At 37.0% G+C, this 15,027-nt stretch overlaps 1 protein-coding gene across 3 annotated transcripts in view; it reads left to right on the plus strand.

The window, feature by feature from the left end:
* Positions 1-300: 300 nt before the first annotated feature.
* CASP8AP2 (caspase 8 associated protein 2) overlaps positions 301-15,027 on the plus strand; it is a 34,180-nt gene continuing 19,453 nt past the window's right edge. For 2 of the 3 annotated variants that reach the window (XM_069065151.1, XM_069065152.1), the window contains exons 1-4: positions 301-433; positions 8,740-8,822; positions 11,146-11,214; positions 14,865-14,965. In XM_069065151.1, coding sequence (XP_068921252.1) covers positions 8,768-8,822; positions 11,146-11,214; positions 14,865-14,965 — 225 coding nt within the window. In that variant the 5' untranslated portion in view covers positions 301-433; positions 8,740-8,767. The remainder of the gene's footprint in view (positions 434-8,739; positions 8,823-11,145; positions 11,215-14,864; positions 14,966-15,027) is intronic. The other variant, XM_069065153.1, reaches the window with a different exon arrangement.

A 15,027-nucleotide genomic window follows, 5' to 3' on the forward strand; every position in this document is an offset into this window, starting at 1 on the left:
ATTGGATTTGCTCAAGTGGGCCCCTCTAGATGTTTTTCCGTGTGGTCCGGGTTCCCCTTTGGCCACAGACCTGACAGGGAGGAGGATGACCTGTTATTAGCTTTCACTGTCTGCTTTCCCCAGCGGAGTCGTTTCAGGCCCCGCCCCCTTCCTTCCAGCCCAGGCCCCGCCCCTTTCTTTTACAATATTGACATTTGCGAGCTTGCAGGTGATATACTCAGTGCCCGAGTTTCGCGCCAACTGTATTTTTTTCCCTTCCAGAGGCGGGAACTAGGTACGTGCCCCATGGACGTGCCTTGCGTCTTCTACGATTGGTCCTGGGCTCCGACTCCCGCCTCCGTCCCCTGAGCGGGTGCTAGCATTGGTGGAAAGACCAACAAGACGGCAACGTCGGGAGAAGATCCTGGGCTGCTGACCGGGTACGGACGATCGGGTGAGACTCCTCGGCGCCCTGTGCTCCTCATCAGCCTGCCTGCCTCCCAGGGGAAGGGGAAAAGACTTCGGGCTGGGGAGGGCAGTTGGCGTTCCAGAAGACCGGGGGCGGGTGGGGATCAGCGGATACGCGGGACGCTGAGGGGGCCCGCCCAGGGTTCAGCCACAATAGTCCGGACCAGGCGGGGGGAGAGGGAAGTTGGGGGAGGGGCCGCGCCTGTTTGACCGATTCCGCGGGCAACCGCCCCCCCCCTCCCCCTCTAGCCTCTCCCTGAGGGAGCCCTCAGCCCCCAGAGCGCGAGTTTCTGGTCCCCTGGTGTAGGGAGCTGGGCGTCTGACGGACCCCAGTCCCGGGCCCCTTCCGGGCGCCCGCTCCAACCTTAACCCCATCCAGTGCCCTTCTACCCAGTCGACCAAGCTCAGGGTAGAGCCTGGAACTTTGGGGCTCTGGATGTTTGACTGCTTGGGGGTGGGGTGGGGAGTGAGAAGTGAGGAGAAGAAGCAAAAGCTATCCTAATTGCACGTGCCTTCGTCTGGTACTTCAGTTCCTCGAGGGAATTCCATTGTAGAAGTTGATCTGAGGAAACGGGATGAGGCTCTTAGCATTTTTGAGTAGGAAGAGACTTGGAGAGTTACCTAGTACAATCTCATTTTTTTCCATCGGCTGAGCCTACTGTGGGCAAAGGCACAGTACTGGGTTCGAGAAAGTGTGGAATAATATTGTGCCTGTCTTAATAGAATTTACAATATAGTACATTTATAATATACTAGGGAGATAACACATATACGTGCATATATATGTAGTATCTGTTCAGCAAGGTTGTGAGAATCAAATGAAATTACTTGTAAAGAGCTCTGTAAACATTAAAGCCCTGCATAAATGTTATGTATGCATACATGTGCATGTGTATATATGTGTGTTCACACACTTAATTATACTAGTACACGACTGGGGCAAGATTTGATTTTATAGACCTGTGATTTTATTGATTTAGGGAAGCAACAACTGATGTACTGGTCATGGGTTTGAGAAAGTGTAGATAATACAGTACCTGTCTTAATGGAGTTTATAATACAGTAGGGAGACCACACATAGGTATGTAGGTGTATGCATTATATGTATTGTGTATACATAAACACACACAAGTATAAAATTGTGGGATTTACACAACTAGTTAATGACTGAGGCAAGATTCGATTTTATGGACTGACCTGTGATTTTATTGGTGTAGAGAAACAACCCTGCTCTTTCACTTAATCACTGGGCCTTGAGTTGCCTGAGGCACTGAGAGATTAAGTAACTGGCCCTAGGGTTCACACTACTTCCTAGGCTAGACTTTAACTTCATTCTGTCCTGACTTCCAAATTGCCTCTCTATCCGTCTCACCACACTGCTTCTCTGGACAGAAATCCATACTGTATATCTGCAGTGCACAGTAGTAGCTAAGTGCTATGCCTTCTCTGTAGAAGGAAAAGCCTTGTAGACTAGGGGCTAGGACAGGGAGGGGAGGGATAGAAAGCTTTGGAGGAAAGATGGCATTTCATTTGGGCTTTAAAATGTTGGGAGGAATGTGACAGGAAAGACATTCTAGTCAATAGAGTGTATCAGAGTACAGAGGTTTGGCTGGAGCATAATGGAATTATGTGATACAAAGCTAGGAAAGTAGAGAGGTGCCAGATTGTGGGTCAGACCCATTATAATAAGCTAACATAGCCACATCCCTCCCCACCTTAAAGAGCTCAATCTGGTTTTATTATATACATTTGTTTCCAGGCAAAGTTTTTGGTTTAACTTTTAACATTTCTGTGATAACCATGTAGTCAAAATGGATGTTTTAGTAGTTTTGGAGCAGCTTCTACAGCCCCATTGGAGATTATTTTTCATAGAGAATTACACGCAACTAGATGTAACATTGTGCATTTAGTACAGTCATTTAGGTTGGGCCATCCTTTTGGAAATTGGTGAAATTTAGTTGTAAACTTAGGGACGATATTGTTGCTTGGTTTTTTGTAAATTAATTGTTTCTGAGATGCTTTTCCTTCGTAATAAAAATAATCACAGGTAATATTTATATGTAGGACTTTAGGGTTTACAGAGTTCTTACATATGTTATCTCATTTGATTTGCACAAGAACCTTGTTAGGTAAGTGCTGTTATTAACTCTTTTTATAGATAAGGAATTTGAGGTTTAAAGCAGTTGTGACTTGTCCAGGGTCACACAGGTATGAGTGAGGCAAGATTTACCACAGGTCTTCTTGATTTCAAGTACAGCCTTCTATCCATTATGTGCTCCACGGAAGTAGAAGAAAAATCTCCCAGTTGACCTATATCTTATAGGAGTGTGAGGGAACATGAGAACTCAGGAATGCTAGAGATTTTTGAAGAATGCTTTCCTGTCTGTTGGTATACAACAAAAAGTATTCAAGTCATCCCTAATATAAGGGCAAGAAACATTGGTAAAGTTACCACTTAAGGGGAGATAAGGGAATAAATTCTGAGTGATTTGACTGTGAAAGTTCCCCAGTCACAGTTGAGTTTTGAAATTTTTCAAGTCTAGTTCCCAAAGCTAAAAAGTTTTGCAAATACATATCTGCCCCATCTTTATATTTCTTGGCAGCACTACAGTTAAGTCATCCCGAGCAAATGTGTTACTGTCATTTTTCTGAAGTTACTGAAAAAGGTGGACTCTATATAACCTGCTTCATAAGACATTCTGACGGTTTCAAAGAATTAGAGAAACTTTTCCTACTTTTTGACTGTCTCCTGTTTTATTTATTTATTTATTTGCTTTTTGGAGGGCAATTGGGGTTGAGTGACTTGCCCAAGGTCACATGGCTAGTTTTTGTGTTAAGTGTCTGAGGCTGGATTTGAACTCAGGTCCTCCTGACTCCAGGGCAGGTGCTCTGCTCACTGTGCCACCTAGCTGCCCACTTTCCTGTTTTATTCTAAGCATGGCTAGGAGCTATTCCTCATGTAATATCACTTAAAAATAATTTGACTTCTTTTCACATAGCTTCTGGTAGTAGTAATAATAAAATCTACATTGATTTAATGTTATATTTACAAAGAGCTTTAAATGTTGTTCGTTTGGTTCTATTTTTGTGAGGTAGGTAGAAATCTAATTTGCAGATCTTATTCATTGACTGATATGTATACTTCTTTTAGCAATTCAGATAATAATCTCTCCTCACATTAGTAAAGTTCCATGAATAGCTGCACCCCTAAAATTCATCATTTGGTAGTTAGACTTAAAATGGAGGTCAGCCGTTGTACAGGAGCTGTCTGATGGACATATAGAGAAGGGTTTTCCAGAGGCTCAGAAGAGGAAGTATGCAAGGCATATTTGGAAATAGTAAATAGTCCAGTTGGACTGGAGTATAGATTTTTGAAGGGGAGTTTTGGAAGATAAGGATGGAAAGGTATGTTAAAACCATGTGGGCTGTTAGATATAAAACTAAGAAATTCAAACTTTATTTGGTAGGCAATGAATCATTGATGACTTTAAAACATTTTTTTTTCTTTTTTAAAGCAATCGGGGTTAAGTAACTTCCTCAAGGTTACACGGCCAGTTATTTCTGGGTGTGATGCTAAGTATCTGAGCCTGGGATTCGAACCCCAGGTCATCCAACACTGGGGCCGGTGCTCTTACTCACTGAGCCACCTGGCCGCCCCTAAGCAATTGGGATTAAGTAACTTGCTCAAGGTTACATGGCCAGGTGTTTCTGGGTGGGTGCTAAGTGTCTGAGCCCGGATCCCCCAGGTCATCCCGACACTGGAGCCGGTGCTCTTACTTGCTGTGCCACCTGGCTGCCCCTAAAACATTTTTTACCATGTAACTTGTTTTAATATTTTCCCACAGTGGTGGTAAATACTAAACTATTTTGTGGCTAATATAAATATAAAATTATAAATTTAAGCTATTTTCCAGTTTAAAAAATAAGTTTAGTAGGAAAAGGCAACTCTGTCAGGTTTCTGTCTTTAGTAGAGTTCTCTTTTTTTTTTGTTCTCTATTTCTGATAATGTTCATCTTTATTCATTTTTGAGTCTTCCATGCCTTCCTGTTATTCTTCCCTTTTGCTTGTTGAGACATCCAGGGGCATCTCCAGTATCTTTAACCAAGGATATCTTGATCCATTCATAGGGTCAAAGGGTATGCACAATTTAATAACATTTTGGCATAGTTTTAAGTTATTTTCAAAATGGTTATACCAGTTTACAGCTTCACCAGCTGTGTATCATGTGCCTGTTTTCCCACAGCCCCTCCTTTTTTTCATTTTTCTTTTGTCATTCTTTTCAATTTGATGGGTATAAGGTAGAACCTCAGAGTTTCTTTTTTTATTATTATTTCTCTAATGATTACTGATGTGAAGCATTTTTCCATATGAAAACTACCAGTTTTTATCCTATGACCATCTATCAGTTGGGGAATGTATTTATCATTCTTATAAATTTGAATCAGTTTCTTCTGTGTTGTGGAAATGTGACCCTTATTAGAGTAACTTCCTCCAGTTGTCCATTATTGTTGAGTACACTTTGTCACTAACTTCTTTTTATAAAGAGGGGCAGTGAATGTAAGGAGAAAAAAAGAGGATAGAATGGAGGGAAACATACAATTAGCAATCATAACCTTTTATGTGAAGAGGATGAATTCGCTCATAAAATTAAGGATAGCAGGCTTCATGAAAAACACTTGAAATGTTAAGTTTTATACAGAGTTAAAAGAAGGGCCATTCAGTCATCAGCATTTAGTAAATACCTGTTATATGCTTTGCACTGTATCAAGTCCTAGAAATCCAAAAAAAGGTTAAAAACAATTGTATTACATACAAGATGTATAATGTGTAAAAGGGAGATAATCTCAGAGGGAAGGTAATAATGATGAAGAATGACTTTTATAAAGGTGGGATTTAAGATGAATGTAATAATAACAGTAATGATAAAATAATGTCACTAGGTAATAAAAAACATTTTTTTTCTTTTTGGGAGGCAGTTTGGGTCAAGTGACTTGCCCAAGGTCATGTGGCTAGTAAGTGTTAAGTGTCTGAGGCTGGATTTGAACTCAGGTCCTCCTGACTTCAGGGCTGGTGCTCTATTCACTGCGCCACCTATCCACCCCCCTAATAAAAAATTTTTTGATAAAATATAGCACCTATTTCTCTTGAAAATACAAAAAAGCCTATACATAAGTGAGTATTTTCTTAAGATGTTAAATACTATCTATTTAAAATCATGGACCAACATTCTATGTAATGGACAGATGTTAGAGTCAAAGATGTCTATTATAATCACTGTTGTTTGAGGTAGTATTAGAAATGCTAGTTTAGGGTGGCTAGGTGGCTCAGTGAGTAAGAACACCGGCTCCAGTGTCTGGATGACATCTGGGCTCAGATACTCAGCACCACACCCAGAAATAACTGGCCATGTAACTTTGAGCAAGTTACTTAACCCCGATTGCTTATAATTAAAAAAAAAAATGCTAGTTTATAAGAATGAAACAAAAAATATTTAAAGAAATAAGCACAGGGGATGAGTAAACAAACTATGATTTTCTGAAGGTAATATGATGGTTTATTTCAAGATCCTTCAAAATTAGAAATAATCAAAAAACAATTTCAGCAGTGTTGCAGGGTGTAAAATAAACCCATAGAAATAATTGACTTTTCTCTGTACTACCACTAAAATCCATCAGGAAAAGATAGGGAAATTCTATTCAAAATAACTATTGCATATGTAAATTATTTAGGAGTCTATTTAATAAAAGGTACCCAGCAATTATATGAATATAATTACAAATTACACTTTACAGAAATAAAGACCTAAATAATTAGAGAAATATATTTATTTATGGTAAATCCATGTATTATAGCAAAAAACGATAATTCCTTAAATTGATTTATTTATTCAGTGCTTTATTATTCAGCCTTCCAAAGGATTCTTTATAGACCAAGTTAAAAATAACAAAGATCATATAGAGCAAAGTTACAAAATTTGGGCCCAAACTGCTAGAGTGTAGCAGCAGTGGGATTAAATTATAATTGAAATTAAAGTGTAATTGAGAAATATTTAACAAAATAAATAAAAATGCAAGTAGATAATGTCAATTTGTGGTTTTCTAAGTCATTGTGCAGCCTGCAAGTAATTGTTTCTATTTGCATTTAACACTGTTGATCTAGAGGTACAGAAAAGTCAGGAGTCACAAGGGAAATAATGAAAAGGGAAGGATACCTAGAAGTACCATGTCTCAAATTCAATAATCATCAAAACAATTTGGTACTGGTTAAAAAGTCAGTGGGTAGATCAGTTTAGGTGTACATGTAGAAACAGGCAAAACATAGTGGCATAGTGTTTTATAAAGCCCTTTTTTACATTTTTAATTTTTTAAAAATTTATTTACTTTTAGTTTACAACATTCAGTTCCATAATCCCTTGAGTTTCAGATTTTCTCCCCCTTCCCCACCATGGCAATATGCAATCAAATATAGGATCTACAAATACCTTTACATTAAACATTAGTCAAGTTGTAAAGAAGGATTATAACCAGTGAACAATGAGAAAGATGAAACAACGAAACAAAAAAGAGAGCAAGTAGTTTGCTGCAATCTACATTCATACTCAGTAGTTCTTTCTCTGAATGTGGATATCCCTGTCCATCATGAGTCTTTTGGAATTGTCTTATACCCTTGTATTGCTGAGAGGATCCCAATCTATCAGTTAGTTGTCACCCATACGATGTGTGTGTAATTGTGTACAAAGTTCTGGTTCTGCTCTCACTCAGCATCGGTTTATATAAGTCTCCAGTTTATTATGAAGTCTGTCTGCTCCTCATTTCTTTTTCTTTTTTGCTTTTTGGAGGGGAATTGGTGTTAAGCGACTTGCCCGAGGACACACGGCTAGTTTGTGTGTGTGTGTGTGTGTGTGTGTGTGTGTGTGTGTGTGTGTGTTAAGTGTCTGAGGCCAGATTTGAACTCAGGTTCTCCTGACTCCAGGGCTGGTGCACTATTCACTGTGCCACCTAGCTGCGCCCAAGAATAATTCTTAAAATAGGAAGAGGATATGAGGCATCTGACAGTCGTTACCTCATAAAGTATTTCCATAGTGATAATTTTTTGGATTTCGTATTACATTTTGGGACATTTACAATTTCTTTTTTTCCCCTCTTTTTTTTCTGTTAAAAAAAATTTCTCTTTTACCTTATTCCCTCTGAATGGGAAAAATAACAAATGCACATGGTCAAGCAAAACAAATTTCTTCATTGTCCATGTCCAAAAAGTATATGTCTCATTTTGCACCCTGAGACCGTAATTACCTTCCAGGAGTTGTGGGTAGCATGTTTCACCATGAGTCCTTTGGAATTGTGGTTTTTCATTGCATTAGGGTGTTGATTTCTTTGTTAATATTCTTTTGCAAAAGCATTTATGTACCACCTATACATTTGTATAGTACTTTGTAGTAAAGAAGTATATAAATGTGCACTATTATTACTATTTGTATGTCTTAAGAATATTGGCAAATTTAACAATGGTTCCTCTCCCTCAATTTTGTCCTTTGTCTATAAAAGGTGAGATGCTACTCTAAAAGTATAATTTTATCCTAAATGATATAATTAGTGATTTGGTGCAGGTTGGGTGGTCATGTTAGATTGTGTGCCTCCTGTAGCAGCAAGCACCCCAAGCGTCCTCAGGGTTTGCAGCTACCACAGGTTCTTGGATCTGCTTTGATAAAGGAAAGCAACTCAAAATGGGTTAACAAGCGTACTTTAATCAGTCAGACATATATGTTTACCTTGTTCAGGGGAAAAGGTCAGCACCCCGAACTTCAAAGTATACAGGCAAAATTATCAAGACAGAAACAGATCAAGTAGACAGATTTCCAAACTGTCCAACCATTACATCCATACCCAGTCAACATCTGGGTTTCCACATCTGGGTTTTTCAAAGCGGGAAGGGGGGGGCTCTGGACAACGGCTTCCCAGAATACAGATCAAATCACAGAATACTTCTCAAAGTGAGCCCCCAAAACAAAGCTACACATCAGGGCTTATATAGCCTTCTCCTGGCTCAGAGAATGTAACAACCTTATTGACTCACTGGCCAATCAAGAAGTATCTACTGAAAAACAAGCCTCCTACCCCAGGCTTCAGGTGCACTTTAGCCTAGGGGCAGGGAAGATCTTCCAAATTTGCATTCCCATTACACCTCCTTAAATTGAATTTTTGAAATTTTCTGCCATATAAATCTTGAAAACCTATTTCCTGTATTGTGAAAAATTAATTTCATCAATTAAAATATGTTCTTAAATAATTATAGATGGGGAACATCAAAGGTGATTAGGATCATGGCAGCGGATGATGAAAATGGTGATAGAACAGATTTATTTGATGTCCTCTTGGGTAAGAAAATCCAACAGTGTTTGTATTTGAAAACTTACATTTTCACTTTTTTAATGCATGCTTTCAAATGATCTATTTTGACTAAATTGATAATGATTCTGTAATTTTTATTTGTTAAAATTGAATATATAGTTGCATATATGTATATTTGTTACCTGGAAAACTTAAATAGCATTTTTAGCAAAGAGCTAGTGGGGAAAATTTTTATGGTAATGAACCATAATGAAAGTAAATAACAAATGTCTAGTAGAAAAAAGCAATGTTATTACTAGCAACATGAACATAATTTTCAAGTACTATCTGTAGTAAACTTTCATGTGTTTTGTACATTAAAATCTTCATCAGAATTTGAAAGTATTAGAAACCACTATAGGTAAAGTGCTATTATATCAATTGTTAGAAAAAGTAGTTCTGTATAGGAATGCTATTTCAATAGTGTAAAGAATAATTCTACAAAATACCAGTGTCCTCTTTGGGTCAAATTACCATGTAAGTATTAGGCATTTAGAATCTGAAATTATAAAGAGCTTTCTTTTTAGTAAATGATAGAGCAGAACTTTCCACAGCTTTATTTATTTATTTTTTTTGCCACCAAGTAACATTAATTATCTACCAGTTTTTCTCTGAAACCCCATATCAGTGACTGGGCCTCCAGAACGTTACTGAGCAAATTGGCCATCTGCCATTCTCTTACAAAGGATCATCTACACTTGTTACTTTTGTTTTCTGATCTTGCTTCTCTGTCTTTTGCAGCCTTTTGTACCCTTTCCCCATGATTGAAACTGCTTTCTAAATTATTAAACTGTAAAAATCAATGGCTTCTTTTTTAGCCCTTGTGCTCTTTGCTCTGTATTCAGCTTTTGACTTTATTTGACCATTCCCTCTACCTGGATACTCTCTTCTCTTGACTTCTGTAACAGTGCTCTGATTTGTTTAGCCATTCCCCAGTGCTGGGCATCTATATCGTTTCCAGTTCTTTGCTACCACAAAAGGTGCTCCTATGAATATTTTATTTTTGGTGTATACATGGCACCTTTATTTCTGTCTTCGATTTCTTCTAATTTCTTAAAATGATTTCTGTGTTAATTAGTTGCTAACATTCTATTATAATATCATTGTATACATTTTGTGAATTAATCATACCAGGATTTTTACCTGTAAAGAATGTTTTCCTCTTTTTTCTTTTTACTAAGATTCTAAGGAGATAAGACTAAGGAGGGGAAGCTTTTTAAAATGTTAATATGGTAATGAACAAAAATAAAAAAGAATTTAGGCCAGATTACAGACATAACTTCGCAATTTTTATAATATTCCAAGGATCAATATATGTTTTCCTTTTGGTCTACAATGACATATTTTACTTGCTTGTAAAGAACCTCAATAAATTGTCACTAGTGCTATTAAAAGGTAACAGTTATAAAACATGTCTTAAGATGAAAGTAATTAAAGTAATCCACAATAACAAGGATAATCAAATTAGATACTATTATATAATTTTGATCTCTGATTTTTCTCAAGGTTGTTCTCAATTTATAGAGTAGTCATCATAGAATATGATATACCGTGTTTCCCTGATAATAAGACCTATCCCGAAAATAAGCCCTCCCCTTACTGTGTAAGATTCCTCTAAAATAAGCCCTCCCCCGAAAATAAGCCCTATTGAGATTGCTACTGTAGTGAAGGTGATCCCCTGCACTACATGCTACATTACGGTACCCTCTGTATGCACCGTCCTCCCCCTGCCCCCCCCGTGAAACGCATGCCGCGCTCCGAGCTGCATCCAATCAGAGCTGTAGCAGTGAGCGCGTCATCCTGTTCTTCCCCAGTGATTTGCTTATTGAATAAAGGTACATTTTTTTGTTAACATTTACCTGTTTATTAAAATTGCTGTCAGTGTTCATTAAAATAAGCCCTCTGGTGTTTTTCTGTCCAAAAAAATAAGATAGTGTCTTATTATCGGGGAAACACGGTAAATATGCATTCAAAATCAATATATAGCAAAACTATATTTATAGTTTGAACTCTGATTTTTTTCCAGTTTGGATTGATTTGAAATATAGAAAGCTTTACCAGTATATGATATTCTTAATTGTACTTTCTTTATACTCCCCCCTCCAAAAAGTTTTAATAAGTAAATTCTTTAGCATATAAATCAGAGTCAGGTGAGTTCATAGGAAAGCCTCTTGTGTCTCTATTGAGGTTGAAGTTGTCTCCTCTCTTAACTGACAGATTTTTTTTCTTTATAACCTTTTTAATAGTAGACAGTTGGGCTAACTTTGTATTGCAGGATCATTGAAAAGTAAGGTTTTAACTTTTCTTGTAGCTTCTCCTCTTAAGAATAATGATGAGAGTTCATTGGACATTTATGCTGGACTGGATAATACTCTAACTGGTAAGTTTAATGTATAAACAAATTTTTTTTTTAAAGCAATTGGGGTTAAGTAACTTGCTCAAGGTTACACAGCCAGTTATTTCTAGGTGTGGTGCTAAGTATCAGAGCCTGGATTTGATACCAGGTCATCCCGACTCTGGGGCTGGTGCTCTTACTTGCTGTGCTACTTGGCCGCCCCTAAAACAGATTTTTAAACCCATTTTATATTAATGTGTAAGACATGAATACCAACTCCTTGCATATGTCTTGCATCATGAATTGCTCCCAAATAATTTGTCTCTTTCTTTTTAAAGTGACAAAATTATTGTTCTTCTGGTTCTTCTCATTTCACTCAGCATTAGTTCCTCCTACTCAAGATTTTCTGAAATCATTTAGTCACTTAACCTCTAAGCTTCATTCTCCTAGTTTGGAAAATTAGGAAGGTCAGGACTTTAATTTAAAATTTTTCAAAATAAAATTTTATTTCACTTTTTCAATTGTCAAGCATTTTTTTTTCTTTTCTCCTCTTTTCTCTCCTCCGTTCCCCAAAGGAAAAAAAACCTTTTATAACAAATAAATATAGACAGGAAAAACAAATTCCCATATTGGTCATTCCCAGAATGTATGTCTCATTCTCCATGTTAGTCCACATCTTTGTCAGGACATATTTTATTATACTTTATTGAGCAAGTTTTCAATTGATGGACACCCCTTGAGTTTCCAGTATTTTCTCACAACAAAAAGTTGCTATAAATGATTTTGTACATATAGGAATATTTCTTCTTTCTTTTGATCTCTTTGGGGTATTGGCCTATTATGACTTGACTTCTAAGTTCTCTTCCAACTCTTAATTCTTTGTTCCTGTGGTTAGCCTGCAAAATAATTGCTGTTTTTAATTCTTTGTAAGGTGGGATAAAACCTTTGTAAACAGGAACACTCCACTTAATTGGCAACACCAACTATGTACACAGGTTTAGAAGTAAAAATAAACAAAAAAGAGCCTCTGAGTAGCCAGAATTTATCTCCCAGAGTACATGCACTAAAACTAGTACTTTCTCTCAGAACCTCACTTATGGCCTATTATTTTTAATTTATACACACTTTGTGGACAAGCTTGGTTATCTTGTGTCACATATCATAGCACTACTTTAGTAGCTCGGAATAAAGGGTGGATCTGGTTGGATGTAAAAAAGAACCATACTGACAATAGCAGGGAGTGAGAGTTAATAGTGAGAGAAGATATTGTAAAAAATAGACAAGAACTCAAAAAGCATGATAAGCTGAGGTTGGGTATAAGGGTAAATAGCATAGTGAATCTCTGTAACTTTTGAAGATATCACTGTATTACAAATAACATAAGTGAAAATCATTTAAATTATATTGGTATTAATAATTACTGTTATATCAGTACCATGTCTCCTCCATTCTTGACTCTATCCCATTTTACCATATGCCATTTTTGCCCATGGAACTCTACCTCTATGTAGTTGTAATTTATTTTTGTAACTCATCTTCCAGTCCCATTTCCAAGTGCTGCTGGAGCAAGTCATGCAGCTTAGGTCCACTACATATTTATATTTTTGAACTGTGTCTTTATTAATTAATCTCTTATCAAATATTACAAGTGTTCCAAATCTATTTCCTCTCAAGCCCCCAATTTTTCCCTTTATTCATCATTCTGAGGATATAACTTTACCTTTCTCTCTGTGTAGGCTGAGGCCATCCAGCCTTAACTCCCTCAACTTACCTTATCCATTCTTCAAAATTGCTATGTATTTTTTTTTTACTCATTCTTTCTTTTCAAAGAAAGAAGTGATCTTTCACTTTCCCTTCTATCCTTGTTTGTTTTTTTTTTTTTTTTGACCCTGCTTCACCAGTAATTCCCCTATACATTTTCCCTCTCTTCTTGGTTTTTCTCATCTTAAAGACTTTCTTTGCTTTCCCCTATTTCTTTTGAATTTTTGCCTCTGCACAAATGACTCCTACTTTTGTAGCTCTTAACGGGCAGATTTTCTATTGCTTGATAGATCTTTCCCCTGGATGTCCTGTTTGCCCATAAAACTGAAAATTTATCTTTTTCCTTAGATCTGTTTCCTCTTGATGGCACCACACCTTTACTAGTCACCTCCTAGGCTTATTAATTTCAGTGTTATCTTTGACTCTTCTTCCCCTTTCCTCATTCAAGACATTCAGTCAGGTACTACTAACTACTGTCAGATCCACCTCTGCAGTAACTGATGTCTTCCCCTACAAATAATTTTATTTTAAATTTAGTTTCTCTCAACAACAAAAAAATTCATGTAAACAAGCAAAATAAAAAGTGGTTGTGCATAAATTCCAAATGATTTGCATTTCCTCTTTTCTACTTTGTTAAAATTATAAAGGTTATATCCCTTCTATAGTCTTTTTTTCCTCCATTTTATGCTTTCTAAATCGTCCTTCATACTGCTGCTTAAATAGTTTTCCCTGATGCTCTTATCTGATTGTAGCACTAGTCTACTTAAAAAATTTTAGCTACCAGATAAAGCATCCATTTTCAATTCTGTGTATCCAAGGCCTTTATACAATGGTCTCTGTCTTAGTTTTCCATTCTTATCTCATATCACTCCATATTCTAGCTAGGTTATATTAATCTCTGTCCAGAGTTTTTGTCCTTTCTTTCGGCTATGTACTTCTTGCCCGTGCTGTCTTCCATGCCTCTGATGATCATCATCCTCTTCTCTAAGTTCAAAATTTAATTTAAGTGCCACTTCTCCCAGGAAGCCTTCTCTCTTCTTTAGCTGAACATGGCTACTCCTTTAATTTTTTTTTATAGCACATAACTTAGACCAAAGATTCTTCCAAATTTTAAAAAATGTAATGAATCCCTTTGACTGTTAATAGTTTATAGCCCGTTGACATAGAGCTATGGGGTGTGTATGTGTATTTATTGTATATGTTGTTCAGTCATTTCAGTCATGTCAGATTTTCCATAACTCCATTTGGGATTTTCTTGGCAAAGAAACTGCCATTTCTTTCTCCAGCTTCTTTTACAGATGAGGAAACTGAGGCAAACAGTGTTAAGTGTTACACAGCTAGTGTGGCCAGATTTTAGTTTACAAAGATCAGTCTTCCTGTCTTCAGGCACACACTCTTCCACTTAGCTGTGTATACATGTGGATATACTCATACATATGGATACACACTCATCCACACCCATTAATTTTATTTTTTATTTTTTTGCTTTTTGGAGGGCAATTGGGGTTAAATGACTTGCCCAAAGTCACATGGCTAGTAAGTGTGTCAAGAGTCTGAGGCCAGATTTGAACTCAGGTCCTCCTGACTCCGGGGCCAGTGCTTTATTCACTGTACTACCTAGCTGGTTCACAGGTCCTTTGTTAAGAACCCATGGTTTGTTTTTCCTTTTGGACATATCACACTTTCCCTTGTATAAAGAATATTTATGCGTTTCTTCCCACTGCCAACCTCATTTGATCTTTTCTTGCTAATATTTATGACTATAAATATATTTTCCCCTGTTTTGCAAACTTCACACTCATTTTATTGTTCTGGAGGTTGGACTGAATAATCTTTTAAGTTACCTGCCCTCTCCTAAAATTCTGTGATTCTGCAGTATTTGTTTCTAAGCATAATCTAATAGGTTAGTCAAATATTATTAATTTTTGTTTCAGATAATTCTTCCAAACTGTGCCCACCATCGAGGAATTGCTTAGATTTGTATGAGGAGATTTTGACTGAAGAAGGAACTGCAAAGGAAGCAACATATAATGACGTATGCACTATTAGAAAGAGATAAAGCTATGATTTTTGTGACCCCTGAAATACAGGATTCTA

Source organism: Petaurus breviceps, unplaced genomic scaffold (assembly GCF_028583685.1).
Source record: "Petaurus breviceps papuanus isolate PSGF00001 unplaced genomic scaffold, PetGlider_PUasm1.0 90667, whole genome shotgun sequence".
NCBI classification, from domain to species: domain Eukaryota; kingdom Metazoa; phylum Chordata; class Mammalia; order Diprotodontia; family Petauridae; genus Petaurus; species Petaurus breviceps.